This window comes from Pelophylax lessonae, assembly GCF_965119305.1.
Source record: "Pelophylax lessonae genome assembly, chromosome: 3".
Lineage (NCBI taxonomy): Eukaryota > Metazoa > Chordata > Amphibia > Anura > Ranidae > Pelophylax > Pelophylax lessonae.
The window spans coordinates 511,935,169-511,950,631 of NC_138770.1; the positions used below are offsets into that span (position 1 = coordinate 511,935,169).

The following is a 15,463-nucleotide window of genomic DNA, read 5'->3' on the forward strand; positions in this document are numbered from 1 at the left end:
GGTTGACACTTTAAACCATAAACATAAGCCACTGTGTGTGTCTTCTACTGCCGGTAAGGACAAAGATGTGGTGGTGGTGGAGGAGGAAGAAGAATGACTGCAGAAGAAGATCCACTTGATTTCTTTCAGATGATGTATAACACATTTTAGAAGACCGGAATATTCTGTTCCGTTTTTAATTATTTATTTATTTTTTTCAAACATGGATTACTGTTTACATTGTAAAATTATGTTGATAACTGTCTCCACAAGGGCTGCTAAATGTGTCCTAGCAAAAATGTAAATTTGATTCTGTTTTTCAAAGCAGTTATCTGTCACTGTTAGGAAAGTTTGCACTTTGTTATATTTGTCAAATTTACAAAATAGCAGTTGTCAGTGGAACAGGAGGTGAAGGAAAACCTTCACATGGGGACACCTGTTCCATTGTCCACTGCTGTAAGGTAGAAAGTACATTCTTTGTTGTAAGAAGAAAGTACATTCTTTCTTGCTATTTTGTCAAAATACATTATTTTTGCCAGTTGATATGTTAAAGACTGTTTATTGCTGCCTGTGACCCAGACTAGGGAGATTCATTCTCTATTTTTGTCCTGTTTACTTCCATCACAAAAAGCAAACTTGATTCCAGAACAGACATAGAGGTTAATCTTTAGAAGTTTGTGGACATAATACTGATAATCCTGTTAGCTACCCTGCCAGAGATCTCTCCTCACTTTCTGTGGTGACCATGGAACAGAAATTAAGGGGAAATGTCTCCAGTTGGATATACAGTGGGTATAGAAAAGAATCTTCCCTCTATAAAAATACACATTTTGTGTTGCTTTGTGCTGCAGCCTGAAATGAAGACTGTCAGATTTTGTTTTATCCAGCTGTATTTACTTTTAGCATCCAAGTGAAAGATTTGCCACCCGACATGTCAGAAAATAAAACTGAATCAGTGAGTTGGAAAAGATCACACACCCCTCTTGTGTCAGAGTCTAGATGTGCAAAGTTAGTAGAGAGACATATCCCTTCCCAACAGACCAAAAACTGGCATTAAAGCAAAAGGGGTCAAATAAAATGACACAAAGGGGTGGTTCTTTTTACAACTCAGTCAGACTCTGTGCTTGATGTTTTGTGGTTTTTGTTTTGTTTTTGTCTGGCATGTTCTAAGAGGGAGTGTTACTGGGGCTCCCTAATGACAACAAGTGTAAGAGGGGATGTTACTGGGCCAGTGAGGAGCCCTAGTAACATCCCATCTTACACTGGTTGTCAGTGGGGAGCCCCAGTAAGATTCCCTACTTACATTGGCTGCCAGTTGGGAGCCCCAGTAACATCCCCTCTTACTAAGGGGGATGTTAATGGGATCCCTATTGACAACCAGTGTAAGAGGGGATGTTACTGGGGCTCCCCACTAACAACCAGTGTATGGGATGCTAATGCAACTGGGGAAGACTCGGATGTGAGAGGAAACTTTGATGTAAAGGGGGCCTTGCATCTATCTGAATGCGACAAAATGGGATTATTTTAAAAGCGGTGTGATGTGATGAATGTGATTCTTTTTTACAACCAATGCAGGTGACAAAAATGATGGGTTATATTAACCCGCTCTTACTGGATCAAAAATAACATAAATATTCTTTTACCTTGAAATCTCCCCCAAATCACACTGTTAATTGCATATTGTATTTGTTTGTAGCATAAACACTGAAATTTGCACTTAAAAATGTATTTTGGTAAGTTTTGGAAATGGCAGTAAAAACTTGGCTGTGCCACTAAATTTTGAGTGTCGTGTCAGTGATTTTTAATGTGATGGGTTGGCAACACTGATGTGATGGATGGTGTCGTAGCTTACACAAGGAAATTACTTGTCAGGTGAAAGTGTTAAGGTCTAGGGATTGGCCACTCAAGAGTAAGCACTGCATCCTGTGCAGAGCAGTGGTGGAGTGTGGGGGAGGTAGGTGGGTACAAGTAGGTGGCGGAAGGTGGGGGCAAGCTAGTAAGATACTCACTTTTTCTCTGAATGAGTCTCTCTAAGGGCGTGTGTATACAGGTGTTGATATCAAATACATGCTTTTACATCCTAATGAAGGGTAGCACAAATGCATGCATTCAAATCCAAACAGCTGCCTTTGACTGGCTATGCTTGCAATGTAAATGCATCACTTGATAGGATATTGATCTCTCTGAATATTGATTTCCTGCAGACGTTAATGATTTACATGTATTTGCAATTCTTTATGTAACTAAGGCTGGAGAACTACTCTAAAGCTTAAGATTTTGCATTACAATATGTATTCAGAACATGGCTTGCATAGAAAAAGGGAAGTGTCACTGGATTGGCTTAACCACAACTATTTGTAATATCAGTAGGAACAAGAACACAATAGGTTTATAGGTTTATAAGAACATTTATAGACAGGGTTTCAAATAAGTGGTCACAAACTAAGGGTGTACTTTTGAGGGTTAACAAACACACCCAATTATGTTGACTGTGTCCTTATATAGAACTATCAAGTGACACCCTTATGTCTTAATACATCCTGTATTGTACCTTTGTCTTTTACCCTATAAAAAGAGGAAACACGGAAATAAAAGTTTGTGTGTTGTACCAACCTTGATTGTTATCTGTCTGTGTATAGCACTCCCTGCGCGGTCTCTGAGAATGCTGAATGGAGGTAAGAGGTTAAACTAGAATTTGTATAAGGTAAAAAAGTAGAGACAAGAGGGGTATTGAAAAGAAACTCTCACATCACTTATATGAAATACTGCCTTCAGAAAAACACAATGCAAAGCAGGCCAAACGCAGCCTCACACTATATCAGCAGCCTCTAAACTGCAGCCTGGGGGCTGAATGTGGCCCTTTGCTTGCCTTTATCTGGCACCTGGAGCAGTATTCCAAAAACTGACACAAATGATAGGGCACCATTCCCCCTACTGACACCATTAATGGGGCATAATGGGGCATGGGGGTACTGATGCTGGGGCATTTTCTACTCCCACTGGCCACAGTCTACACCCCCTAAAGCCTGAAGGACAGTAAACCGGCCCCAGGCTTAGAAAGATTGGAGTCTCCTGCACTATATAATTGAGATAAATTGGAATCGGTTGACTCATGTTTGACAAGTAATTGACAAGTGATTGAAACACAGGTTAACAATGCCTGTGTACACAAGTTCCTATCAATATTTTGAAATGCGAATCAGTGTGTACGTTTTTTTCTTTCTAGCCAAATGACAAATGGTGGAGCTCTGCATCTTGAATATGTTCCATGAAGTACAACAGCCCTTCAATTTGGAACAAGAAAGTCTTGTAGGTGCATCAGACTCCATTCTAAAAATTAAACCTACATTTCTAGCAAAGTTACACACACATAAGGTCAGGGCTCGACAAATCCCACACATATCCCTGGGCTTTTGTCTGCCTATTCAGGGATGCATAAATTATATCTCCCAATGCCCAGGACATGAAGTTCCAGGCGCTGGGCAGGTGGTTTTCTTTTACATTTAGATTTGCTGTCGACAAGCAGCAGGGTTTACGTTTGTAATCTGGCTTCAGGGCAGTGCAGAAGAGGAGAGGATCGGATGAAGCATTCCTCTTCCTGTGATATGATAGTGCCATGGGTTACACAGTAGGTATGTTTTTTTTTGTATTTGGCTCACTCAGCTCCCTCCCCGGCAGCTGTCGGCTTACTTGATGTGTGCGTCATTTGGCTCCTGCTCACTCCCCCGTATGGAATTTGCCCGGCAGTTTTGGGGTTAATAGTTTAGCTCTGCTCCTCTGGCTCCCACTTGGCTCCTCAGCTAAATCACAATCTATTGAGTGGACAGGCCTGAATAAGCACATGCGCAGAAGGCAGATGACTACACTGGTGTCTGCCTTGGCAACAGATCATGGAGAGTGAGGCTACAGCAGGGACAGTATGGGGACATGCAGCAGGAGAAGGTACGGTAGAGTCTGCACATTCCGCCTGTGCTTGTCTCTGAGGTGTCATCTGTCTATGGATGGGCTTGCTAGGATTTTTAGTTCCATGACATCCCCGTTTTGTTCATTCTTCACCTCGTTTGCTTGAAATGATCCCCCTTTTTTATTCCCTCACCCCAAGCTGCACAAACACCTCTTTATTTCCCTTTGTCTTTACTTCTCCCAGATATTGAGGAAAACATTACAAAATACACTAATAAATTCTCGTTCACAAAGGGCATTCTAGGGGCTGCTTCATGCTAGGACAAACACGTATGTTTTTGTGTGTCGTCATGTGTTCTGGTTTTGACAGTCCATTCAGTTCAATAGACTGCTGTCTGTGGAACACGCCCGATGCCCAGGACATACAGTTCCACTGAACAGGTGTTTTTTTTTTATTTTTTTATTAAGCCCTGTGCAAGTAGCAATCTGGCACTTCTAGAAAGGGGGCACGCGCGCCCTGGCTGTGGTGTCATTGAAAATAAAGCTTTGTTATTATTAGTTTAAAAAAAACTAACTTTTTTAGCTGGCTCCTAGATTCAAAGCAAATTTGTCAAGCCTTGCATAAGATGATTAATTTCTTGTGAACAAGATTTACTAGACTATATGTGTGTAGACTGGCACATTAATGTCTACATAGATTAGACCCAACAACACAACTGTATATTCAGAGCTTTTACAATGAACCTCTAACGTGCACACAAATGGAAAACTTACTAACTAACTAACTAACTAACGTGCACTCCAGCATCTGAATTTACAGAAACTAAATGCTGGGATACGTAAAAGACAATTGGATTTTCTCTTATATTTGGGAAGTGAAGGGGACATCTGTTGGCTATTTTGCATGCACATTTTTAGCGGAACAAGGCTGCATCAAATGCACATAAATATCATTAAATGTGACTGTAAAAAAAACACTAAAAATAAAAAAGTCATAGTTCATGCTGTACAAAAGGTACCACCATGCACACACGTTACTTGGGGTGCTTATAGGCAGAAGTACAGGCTTTGACCATGAAAGGAAATGGAGGGCCCCATAATAAGAATACATAGGCACATACTGTGGCTTTAATTGCTCTGATGTAGGGGTGTGTACCCTGGACATAGTGAAGGAACACTTGTCACATTGTAGTTTGATACATTTTGTTTTTTTTCTTGAAGCAAATCTTACATCAAAATAAAAGACTAGCTTATCTTTTTCAACCCTACCACCACGTAAAAAGTGGAATTAAACATCACAAAAAAAAAAAAAATCACACAGGAGACAAAAGTTAAAATATACTATCCTTACAGCTAGACTTATGCTTGATGCACCTAGATGAAGGTGATGTCACTAGGCCTTTTGGCAAGGTCCTGGGAAAACTAGAGACCCCAAATCTTGCAACCTTGCACTGTGCAGGAATTTTGGGCAAGAATATTTTTCAAATTTGGACTGTGTGATCAAATTTGGACTGTGTGATTTTTTTTTTTTTTGGCAATGTTTAATTACGCATTTGTACATGGGGTAATCTAAAGACAAAAGGTATATTACATTTTGATGCAAGGTCCGTTTTAACAAGTACATTTTTTAGTGCACGTTTTTTGAATGAAGTGCAGAAAAGCAATATTATTTCCAAACCTGCTCTTGTGCATTTTCTTTTTGTAAATTAGGCTAAGTGTGACAATTAATTTACTCCTAAAAATATTAAACATAAATTAAAACCTAATTTAAATTTATATAGATAAGTAAGGAAAGAAAAATATACTACTTAACATGTGGCTGTTTTCACTGGAATATATTTCATGGAACATTGCTGGGTTTAAGTGAGACAAACATTATACCTAACTTAATAACACAACTTGTTAAAGGTTAGGAAACTCATCTGGCTTGTCAGTTCCTATTATTGTATTCATGTAGCTAGAGGGGGAAAAAAAGATTCAGAGAAAAGATCCAATCTTTTTATACAATTTAAAGCCAAATTTCAAGTAAAAACAGCCCCTTTCATCCAGTTGTCAACCCCCCAACCCAGGAAATCCAGCCCCCCCATTTTGCATTTGTATTTAAATTTCTAAATACATGCTTTTTTTTTGCGGCTGTCTTTATTCCAGTCAAATAATGTGCTTGGTCTTCTGTCCACAGCGGTGGGGATAGTCTACGGGAGGACAGCACCAGAGATCAGGGGAATATTTAATATTTAGGTGTAACAAAACTGCACCTAGGGACAGAATCTTAAATAATATATTTTTTTTTTTTTTTTTTTTAGAGAATATCCAGTTGCATTAGTATGTATGTTACTGTTGATATAAACAAATTAGTTCAGGAAGGTTGTGCTTAGAGCTCATTTCAAATTTCACAATCCACATGCAATTTCTGAAATATCTGTTGGGGGGGGGGGTGTTATGCTGAAACTCTTGCTTTAATACACTGGCCTGAACAGGTATACAGATTAGGACTTCTGACTTTACTTTAATAAGATGCACAGTTTTTTTGAGTCAGTGATTCAGAAACTATGAATGTTAGTTGGCCAGATTAAAAGCGAGACCACTACCACTATCATTTAACCTCCTTGGCGGTATTCCCGAGTGTGGCTCGGGGTGGAATTTCAGTGCCATTAGCGGTAACCCCGAGCCACACTTGGGGTACCGCCAGGGAGCATCGCTGGATCCTGGAAGAGAGGTTACTTACCTTGTCCCCAGGATCCCGCGATGTATTCTGGCAGTGTACGGCGGCCGGATCTTCCGCCTGATGCTCTGTGCCCCGACTTCCGTTCCCTGCGAGCGTCACGTCGCAGGGGGGGTGGAACCGGCGGCAAATTTGAAAAGTAAAACACACAATAACACTGATATATTGTAATCCTATTGGATTACATTACTAAATAAAATAAATTTACATTAGTTTGCCCCCCCCAGTGCCCTTACCTGCAGTTTTACTGTAATATATATATATATATATATATATATATATATTATATGTATACGTATATATATATATATATATATATATATATATATATATATATATATATATATATATATATATACAGTGGGTACGGAAAATATTCAGACCCCCTTAAATTTTTCACTCTTTGTTATATTGCAGCCATTTGCTAAAATCATTTAAGTTCATTCTTCTTCCTCATGAATGTACACACAGCACCCCATACTGACAGAAAAACACAGAATTGTTGACATTGTTGCAGATTTATAGATAAAAGAATACTAAAACACACAGATGGTAGATATTCCTGTAGCGCAAGGGGGAAGAGCGCAATCACAACCCCTACCAAAAGCGTCAGCTGACACTGACACCCATAGAACAAAATAAAAACACCAATGCAGTATAGTTCATCAATGATATGCAGCAATAGTCCATGAAATATCTGTTATGGAGAAGTAAAATGTGGGTGCAGATGTATGGGGTCACTAACCATCACCACTGTGCTCTGAAGGGGGAGATGCAATGCCCACTCACCGACTTCATAGGCTCAGCCACTCTCATGACAGAGCAAATAGACTAGTAATCACAATTTCCTCCAGACCTCCAAGACCGGAAACACTAGCTCAGGACCAATCAAGTATCAGACATGCAAAGGGAGAGAAAATACTCCACTAGTGTGATAACGTTTAACTCTTCAGGGAGATCATGTCAAACAAATCTTATAGATTTTTTTGACTGGGTGACTAAAATAATAGACGGTGGAGGTGCAGTAGACATTGCATATCTAGATTTTAGTAATGCTTTTGACACTGTCCCACATAGAAGACTTATCAATAAACTACAGTCATTGAGCATGAACTCCCATATTGTTGAGTGGATTAGGCAGTGGCTGAGTGACAGACAACAGAGGGTTGTAGTCAATGGAGAACATTCAGAACAAGGTCATGTTACCAGTGGGGTACCTCAGGGATCTGTACTGGGACCAATTTTGTTTAATATCTTCATAAGTGATATTGCAAAAGGCCTCGATGGTAAGGTTTGTCTTTTTGCTGATGACACAAAGATATGTAACAGGGTTGATGTTCCTGGAGGGAAACGCCAAATGGAAAAGGATTTAGGAAAACTAGAAGAATGGTCAGAACTCTGGCAACTGAAATTTAATGTGGATAAGTGCAAGATAATGCACCTGGGGCGTAAAAACCCAAGGGCAGAATATAGAATATTTGACACAGTCCTGACCTCAGTATCTGAGGAAAGGGATTTAGGAGTAATTATTTCAGAAGACTTAAAGGTGGGAAGACAATGTAATAGAGCAGCACGAAATGCCAGCAGAATGCTTGGATGTATAGGGAGAGGTACAAGCAGTAGAAAGAGAGAAGTGCTTATGCCGCTGTACAGAACACTGGTGAGACCTCACTTGGAGTATTGTGCGCAGTACTGGAGGCCATATCTCCAGAAGGATATAGATACTCTAGAGAGAGTTCAGAGAAGAGCTACTAAACTAGTACATGGATTGCAGGAAAAAACTCACCAGGAAAGGTTAAAGGACCTTAACATGTATAGCTTGGAAGAAAGAAGAGACAGAGGGGATATGATAGAAACTTTTAAATACATAAAGGGAATCAATTCGGTAAAGGAGGAGAGCATATTTAAAAGAAGAAAAACTACCACAAGAGGACACAGTTTTAAATTAGAGGGGCAAAGGTTTAAAAGTAATATGAGGAAGTATTACTCTACTGAGAGAGTAGTGGATGCATGGAATAACCTTCCTGCAGAAGTGGTAGCTGCAAATACAGTGAAGGAGTTTAAGCATGCATGGGATAGGCATAAGGCTATCCTTCATATAAGATAGGGCCAGGGACTATTCATAGGATTCAGATATATTGGGCAGACTAGATGGGCCAAATGGTTCTTATCTGCCGACACATTCTATGTTTCTATGTTTCTAACTCCGCTTTATTACACACAAAGTAAAATATATTACACTCACATGTCCTTACTAGGAATACAGCATATCAGATCAGGAGGTGATCACCCATCGGGACCGGGACCCAGGCTCCACACCGTGGGTAGCGCGCCTTCCGGGTTTGCAGACTCCTTGTTTACAAGAATGTAAATTAAGTAGCAGCATTTACCATACCATATTGTGAGTTATCTCCTCACCAAGCGCTTGGTTGCTTACAATTAGTTTGGATACCGTGTGCTTGTAAGCAGTTTTCATATATTGTTGCAGATTTATTAAAAAAGAAAAACTGAAATATCACATGGTCCTAAGTATTCAGACCCTTTGCTCAGTATTTAGTAGAAGCCCCCTTTTGATCTAATACAGCCAGGAGTCTTTTTGGGAAAGATGCAACAAGTCTTTCACACCTGGATTTGGGGATCCTCTGCCATTCCTCCTTGCAGATCCTCTCCAGTTCTGTCAGGTTGGATGGTAAACGTTGGTGGACAGCCATTTTTAGGACTCTCCAGAGATGCTCAATTGGGTTTAAGTCAGGGCTCTGGCTGGGCCATTCAAGAACAGTCACGGAGTTGTTGTGAAGCCACTCCTTCGTTATTTTACCTGTGTGCTTAGGGTCATTGTCTTGTTGGAAGGTAAACCTTCGGCCCAGTCTGAGGTCCAGAGCACTCTGGAGAAGGTTTTTGTCCAGGATATCCCTGTACTTGGCCGCATTCATCTTTCCCTCGATTGCAACCAGTCGTCCTGTCCCTGCAGCTGAAAAACACCCCCACAGCATGATGCTGCCACCACCATGCTTCACTGTTGGGACTGTATTGGACAGGTGATGAGCAGTGCCTGGTTTTCTCCACACAAACCGCTTAGAATTAAGGCCAAAAAGTTCTATTTTGGTCTCATCAGACCAGAGAATCTTATTTCTCACCATCTTGGAGTCCTTCAGGTGTTTTTTAGCAAACTCCATGCGGGCTTTCATGTGTCTTACACTGAGGAGAGGCTTCCATCGGGCCACTCTGCCATAAAGCCCCGACTGGTGGAGGGCTGCAGTGATGGTTGACTTTCTACAACTTTCTCCCATCTCCTGACTGCATCTCTGGAGCTCAGCCACAGTGATCTCTGGGTTCTTCTTTACCTCTCTCACCAAGGCTCTTCTCCCCCGATAGCTCAGTTTGGCCGGACGGCCAGCTCTAGGAAGGGTTCTGGTCGTCCCAAACGTCTTCCATTTGAGGATTATGGAGGCCACTGTGCTCTTAGGAACCTTAAGTGCAGCAGAAATCTTTTTGTAACCTTGGCCAGATCTGTGCCTTGCCACAATTCTGTCTCTGAGCTCTTCAGGCAGTTCCTTTGACCTCATTATTCTCATTTGCTCTGACATGCATTGTGATCTGGAAGGTCTTATATAGACAGGTGTGTGGCTTTCCTAATCAAGTCCAATCAGTATAATCAAACACAGCTGGACTCAAATGAAGGTTTAGAACCATCTCAAGGATGATCAGAAGAAATGGAAAGCACCTGAGTTAAATATATGAGTGTCACAGCAAAGGGTCTGAATACTTAGGACCATGTGATATTTCAGTTTTTCTTTTTTAATAAATCTGCAACAATGTCAACAATTCTGTGTTTTTCCGTCAATATGGGGAGCTGTGTGTACATTCATGAGGAAGAAGAATGAAATTAAATGATTTTAGCAAATGGCTGCAATATAACAAAGAGTGAAAAATTTAAGGGGGTCTGAATACTTTCCGTACCCACTGTATATTATCATACCCGAGATGTTATAAAGAAGGACGCACAGTAAAAGAAATCATATGTAAATGGTTGGTTTGGGCTGCTCGTCCTTAAGAATTACATGCAAAATAATTGTACCACTTTCATCACCTAAAATCGGAAACACTCGTACTGCCAGGGAGGTTAAGAAAGGGGTCAGTAGTGCCTACACTTCTTTTTTTTTAATTATTTTTTTAAAGTAAATTGCTAGTCTTTTTAACATTTCTAAGAACCTACTTTGTATTGAAGAATTATTAAGACCCAAGCCCCTATTGTTTCTTTACTGCCTGCTAGATACTGGCCTATGAGCTGGTGCTGACATTGTCATGTGAGGCTCAGGGGATTTTGGGCTGGAATTGTTAAACTTCATCTTTTACAAACCATAGCAATGGCCTCCTGTCTAACAGAGCTTGGAGGGAATGGCTAGGTCCTGTGCATAGTGCCTAGTACACACGGTCAGAAAATCAGATAAAAAAATACCGCTTTAGAAGCGATTATACATTAATCTAATCGTTAGTACACAGCTTTCGAGAGCCAATCATGACAGTTCATCCAAAATTGTCCGGAGGAACAAACGTAAAACTTTTTCTCGAACGATACCAGAACGTATAATTTTTGTTTAATAAGTACAGTATTGTACAAAATAGCTTAATTTAAGCTTACCACATGACCTTGACCATCTACAATTGAGTAGTCAAAGTGTGATTATATAAATCACTGGCTGCCATACTCCAATGCAACCTTCAGAAGATATCCACAGGTATCTTCTCTCATATAGGCTCAGCATATGCCACATTAAAGGACAAAGAAGCTTGCCATAGTGTAAAACCATAAACCATTTCACTTTATTGCTAAAATAATACACTCACATAGTCCCCATTAACATCGCGCCAAGAATGATAATAATGTCATCATGAGGAGCAGCAGTAAGACTGAGATGGTTATGGGACGGAACTGCATTGGTGGATAACCAGTCTGTATGTCCAGAAGAGATGCCATGGAGGGTCATGGGAGCAGGTGAGGCGAGTATATACCTTGCTGGAAATTTTATTAACTTTTGGAAATGGGTGATTCATGAAGGGGGGAACCAATTTGCTCAGAGATGGGCTTCAACAACTGTTACTGTAAAGAACCCCCTCTAAAATTGAAGGCAAAATTATACTTTGTTTATGTGCAACTGATGTCCCTTTGTCCAGCCAAATCTTTATTCTGACCTTAGGTGTATTTATTCATATTAACTAAGTTGTTGTTAAGACTTCTTTCTTTCAAAACTGAAAAACCCAGTTTTTCAAGATGTTTAAGCTCGGTTCATACTGCTACGACCCTAAAGTCGTTTGACTTGCTTGCAACTACTGTAAATTAACATTTCAGTATATGTCACTTAAGTCACACCAAAGTTGCAAAGAGTAGAGCAAGAACCTTTTTTGAGTTGCTGCGACTTGAGTCACATTGATTAAGATGGCACCCATTGAAATCAATGTGTTTTGATGTGTCATGCAACTTTATGTTTTGCAAGTCGTATGATATGTCGCAGCAGCCTGTCTTTGAATTCTCCTTAAAACCATTATGTCATTTACAATGCTGCCCACAAATGGACCTTTAATTCTAGCTGTGTCCTTACCTTTTATTCATGTTCACCCACATCATGTACAGTTGATCACTAGTCTCCTTTACTTTTCTGGTGTCATCAGAGCTGTAATCCCGCAGTACTTTGTTAGTTAGTTCATTAAATGTGTCCATGGCAATCTCACCCTTGTGCAGTTCTTGCATTAAAGCCTGGAAAATTGGAAAATAAAATATAATTTGGTGCTACAAGTGGGAAGAAGAATGGTTATAGATGTAGTAAGTAAAAATAAACTAGATAAATAACTCACCAAGGACATTTTCTATTTGAAACTGACACAGCAAAATATGTTTACTATTCACTACTATTACTCACACTGCCACATAACAGAACTTAGCCATCTATTTCTTTACAAAAATTTACTGAATTCATTTTCACGCAAAGTAAATAAATAAGAAAATAGTTATCAACTGTGTGTCAATAAATAAGAAAGGCGTTATATATACCAATTTCAAAATTCCTCATTTTAAAACATTCTGCTCCTACTGATAAAAAACACATCTTTTATGAAGAGTGCTACACAAAACCAAACATATATGTAACCCCTAACTCCTCTGTTAAACTATATAATATTAAAAGTGTTTTGTGATATCTGTGAGCTTCAAGTAAAGTAGTTATAAACCTTTAATCTAGGTTCACATCTACATCTCCTGAACAATACCAGGCCACATGCCCTCAAAATGGGGGGGGGGGGGTGCTTCTGGGCAGAAGAGGCTCTGTCTCCTCCACCCCAAAGCACGTTGTCCCCATGTTGATGGTGACAGGGGCCTCTCCCCCACAACCACAATCCAGGGTTGTCTGTGGGCGGGGGGCTTATCGGAATCTGGAAGCCCCCTTTTAAAGGGGGTGCCTAGATCCTGCCCTCCCCCTATGTGAATGAGCACCCCTACCCATTCACCAAAAAAGTGTAAGGCCCCTTTCACACATGCTGTCCGTTTGTCCGTTTTTCATCCATCCGTTAACGGATGAAAAACAGACATCAATATATCTCTATGTAAAAACGGATGAAAACGGATGATCATCAGTTAACATCCGTTTTCATCCGCTTCCGTCAATGTCCGTTTTTTTTAACGTATGAATGCTCTATTTTTCATCCATCAGAAAAACGGATCGGACGAAAAACGGATGACAACGGATGAAAAACGGATGACAACGGATGAAAAACAGATAACTGACGAAAAATGGATGAAAAACGGATAACAACTGATGAAAAACGGATGACAACGGATGAAAAACGGATGAAAAACGGATAACAACTGACGAAAAACGGATGACAACTGATGAAAAACGGATGGAAAACTGATACATTTTGACGTGACTGAACTGATGAACTGAACGGACTGTATGTGTGAAAGGGGCCTAAAAGTGAATAAAGACAGTACAAGAGATTTTGACAAGTCCTTTAATAAAAAATTAAAAAAAAACAAAGTCCCCTAATGTAGTACTATTGTCAATCATGATGCAAGCTGCATTGCTGGACCCAATAAAAAAAAAGCTCTGCTCATGACGAACGCTCCTGCAGTCTACCTGCCCTGCTGTGTGACATTTCTTGAATAGCTAAGGGGCGGGGCCACCTGGTAACATCACCTGGTGGCACCGCCCTCCTGTGACATCATCACCATCGTCATGCCTCATATCTATGAATTATTTTAATACCACTATCATTATTTTTTTATAATATGTTGTTACAGTTTTTCAAGTACCTGTGATGGTGTTATTGTTCATCCCAACTCCTGTTGATGTAAAAACTTGTTTAAGAGTATAAGGACATGCCAAATAAAAGTAAAAATGAATACACCAAACACCATTATTCCATGTATCAACATCAGAATACAAATGCTTTGCAGTTGCGGTCCCTTAATGTGATTGGGAAAAACTTCTATTGGCAGTCTGCAACTGATTGTAAGAAACCTCTATAAGCATTTTAGAATCTGATTTGGAGAACCTTCTATAGGCATATTTGAAGCTGATTGGGTGACACTTACATGTGGCAATATTTTTTTTTCTATGAGGATATCGGTAAAGAAGAGACAGAAAAGACCCTGCAATGGGTGTATTAGGAAACGTACTGTCCTGCATCACAGACAGGAAACTCCAGATAACAGACATAAGGGAGTACAGTGCACTACAGCAATCTCTGGATATTAGGCAGGCAGATTGTGCTCCCTGTAAGCATTCCAAAGTAGGTTACCTCTGAATGGGGGTATTTAACAAACAAGAAACTGCTGTCAATAAATTAAAGTGGGAATAGACTCCCTTTTTTATTTTGTACCTACAGGTAAGCGCATAATGAGGCTTACCTGTAGGTACAGTAAATATCTCCTAAACATGCACCATTTAGGAGATATTTACATGTGTAGCAGCCAGTGACGTCACCGGCGTATGCGCACAGGAGAACATAATAAATGTTCAAGTTACTTGGCATAATAATTGCTGTTGAATTGCAGGGATTTCACTTTTAATAGAATGTACATGCTTTGATGTGTTCAGCCATGCTGGGCCGTCAAACAAGAAAGCCCTGCACTAACTTGCTGCTGTTTGTGCGCGACATTCACGCTGCTCCTTTGAAAAAATGCATTAAAAAATGATTGATGCATTTACAGTGTGTTTTCTACGTGAATGACTCCCAGCATGCACCTGTGAAACATGGAAATGTGACTGAAAAAACACACACAAAAAAAAAAAAACCGAGGTGTGTCTTTGATGCATTTTCTATTCTTTTCAATGAGAAGCTGAGCTTTTGGTGTGGTTTCCAAAAGCGCGCTAAGGATGCAGCATGCAGCAAAGAAGAGCAGTGGTGTGAAGAGTCCCATAGGATTTAAAAGGAAATATTTTTATTGTATTTTAACAAGGTAAAAACACAGCAAAAACGCATTTGTGTTACAGGGCCCTAAAGCTGTGTTCCACCTCTGCAATAAAAAGGAGGGTGAGCTGTATCTGATCATTTAGCTGTGTGGGTGCATGAACCTTTTACACTGCTATTTAGGTCTATTTTTCACAAAACAGCAGTAAACCCGCTATATCTACACAGAGCTTAGTAAATGAGGTGAAGCTTCACTTTGCAAAGAATACTCAATCACATACAAGGAAAATAAAAAAAAAACAGCATTTTTGCTTGTAGATGATTGGATGATAAAAATTAGCAGAGCTGCCCCTCAGATCTAGAGCAAATGCACTTGAAGTGCACAGTATATTTGCCTTTAGTAAATCAACCTCCCTGCCTTTTTATAAGTGTAATAAAAGAAAAATTGAATTG

The 15,463-nt window shown here is 39.9% G+C and overlaps 1 protein-coding gene across 8 annotated transcripts in view; it reads right to left on the minus strand.

The window, feature by feature from the left end:
• The window catches only part of UTRN (utrophin), a gene marked incomplete at its 3' end in the record, with an annotated part of 1,040,500 nt that overhangs the window by 545,624 nt on the left and 479,413 nt on the right, over positions 1–15,463 (minus strand). For all 8 annotated transcript variants that reach the window (XM_082249947.1, XM_082249941.1, XM_082249943.1 and 5 more), the window contains one exon: positions 12,205–12,359. In XM_082249947.1, the coding sequence (XP_082106073.1) occupies positions 12,205–12,359 (155 nt within the window). The remainder of the gene's footprint in view (positions 1–12,204; positions 12,360–15,463) is intronic.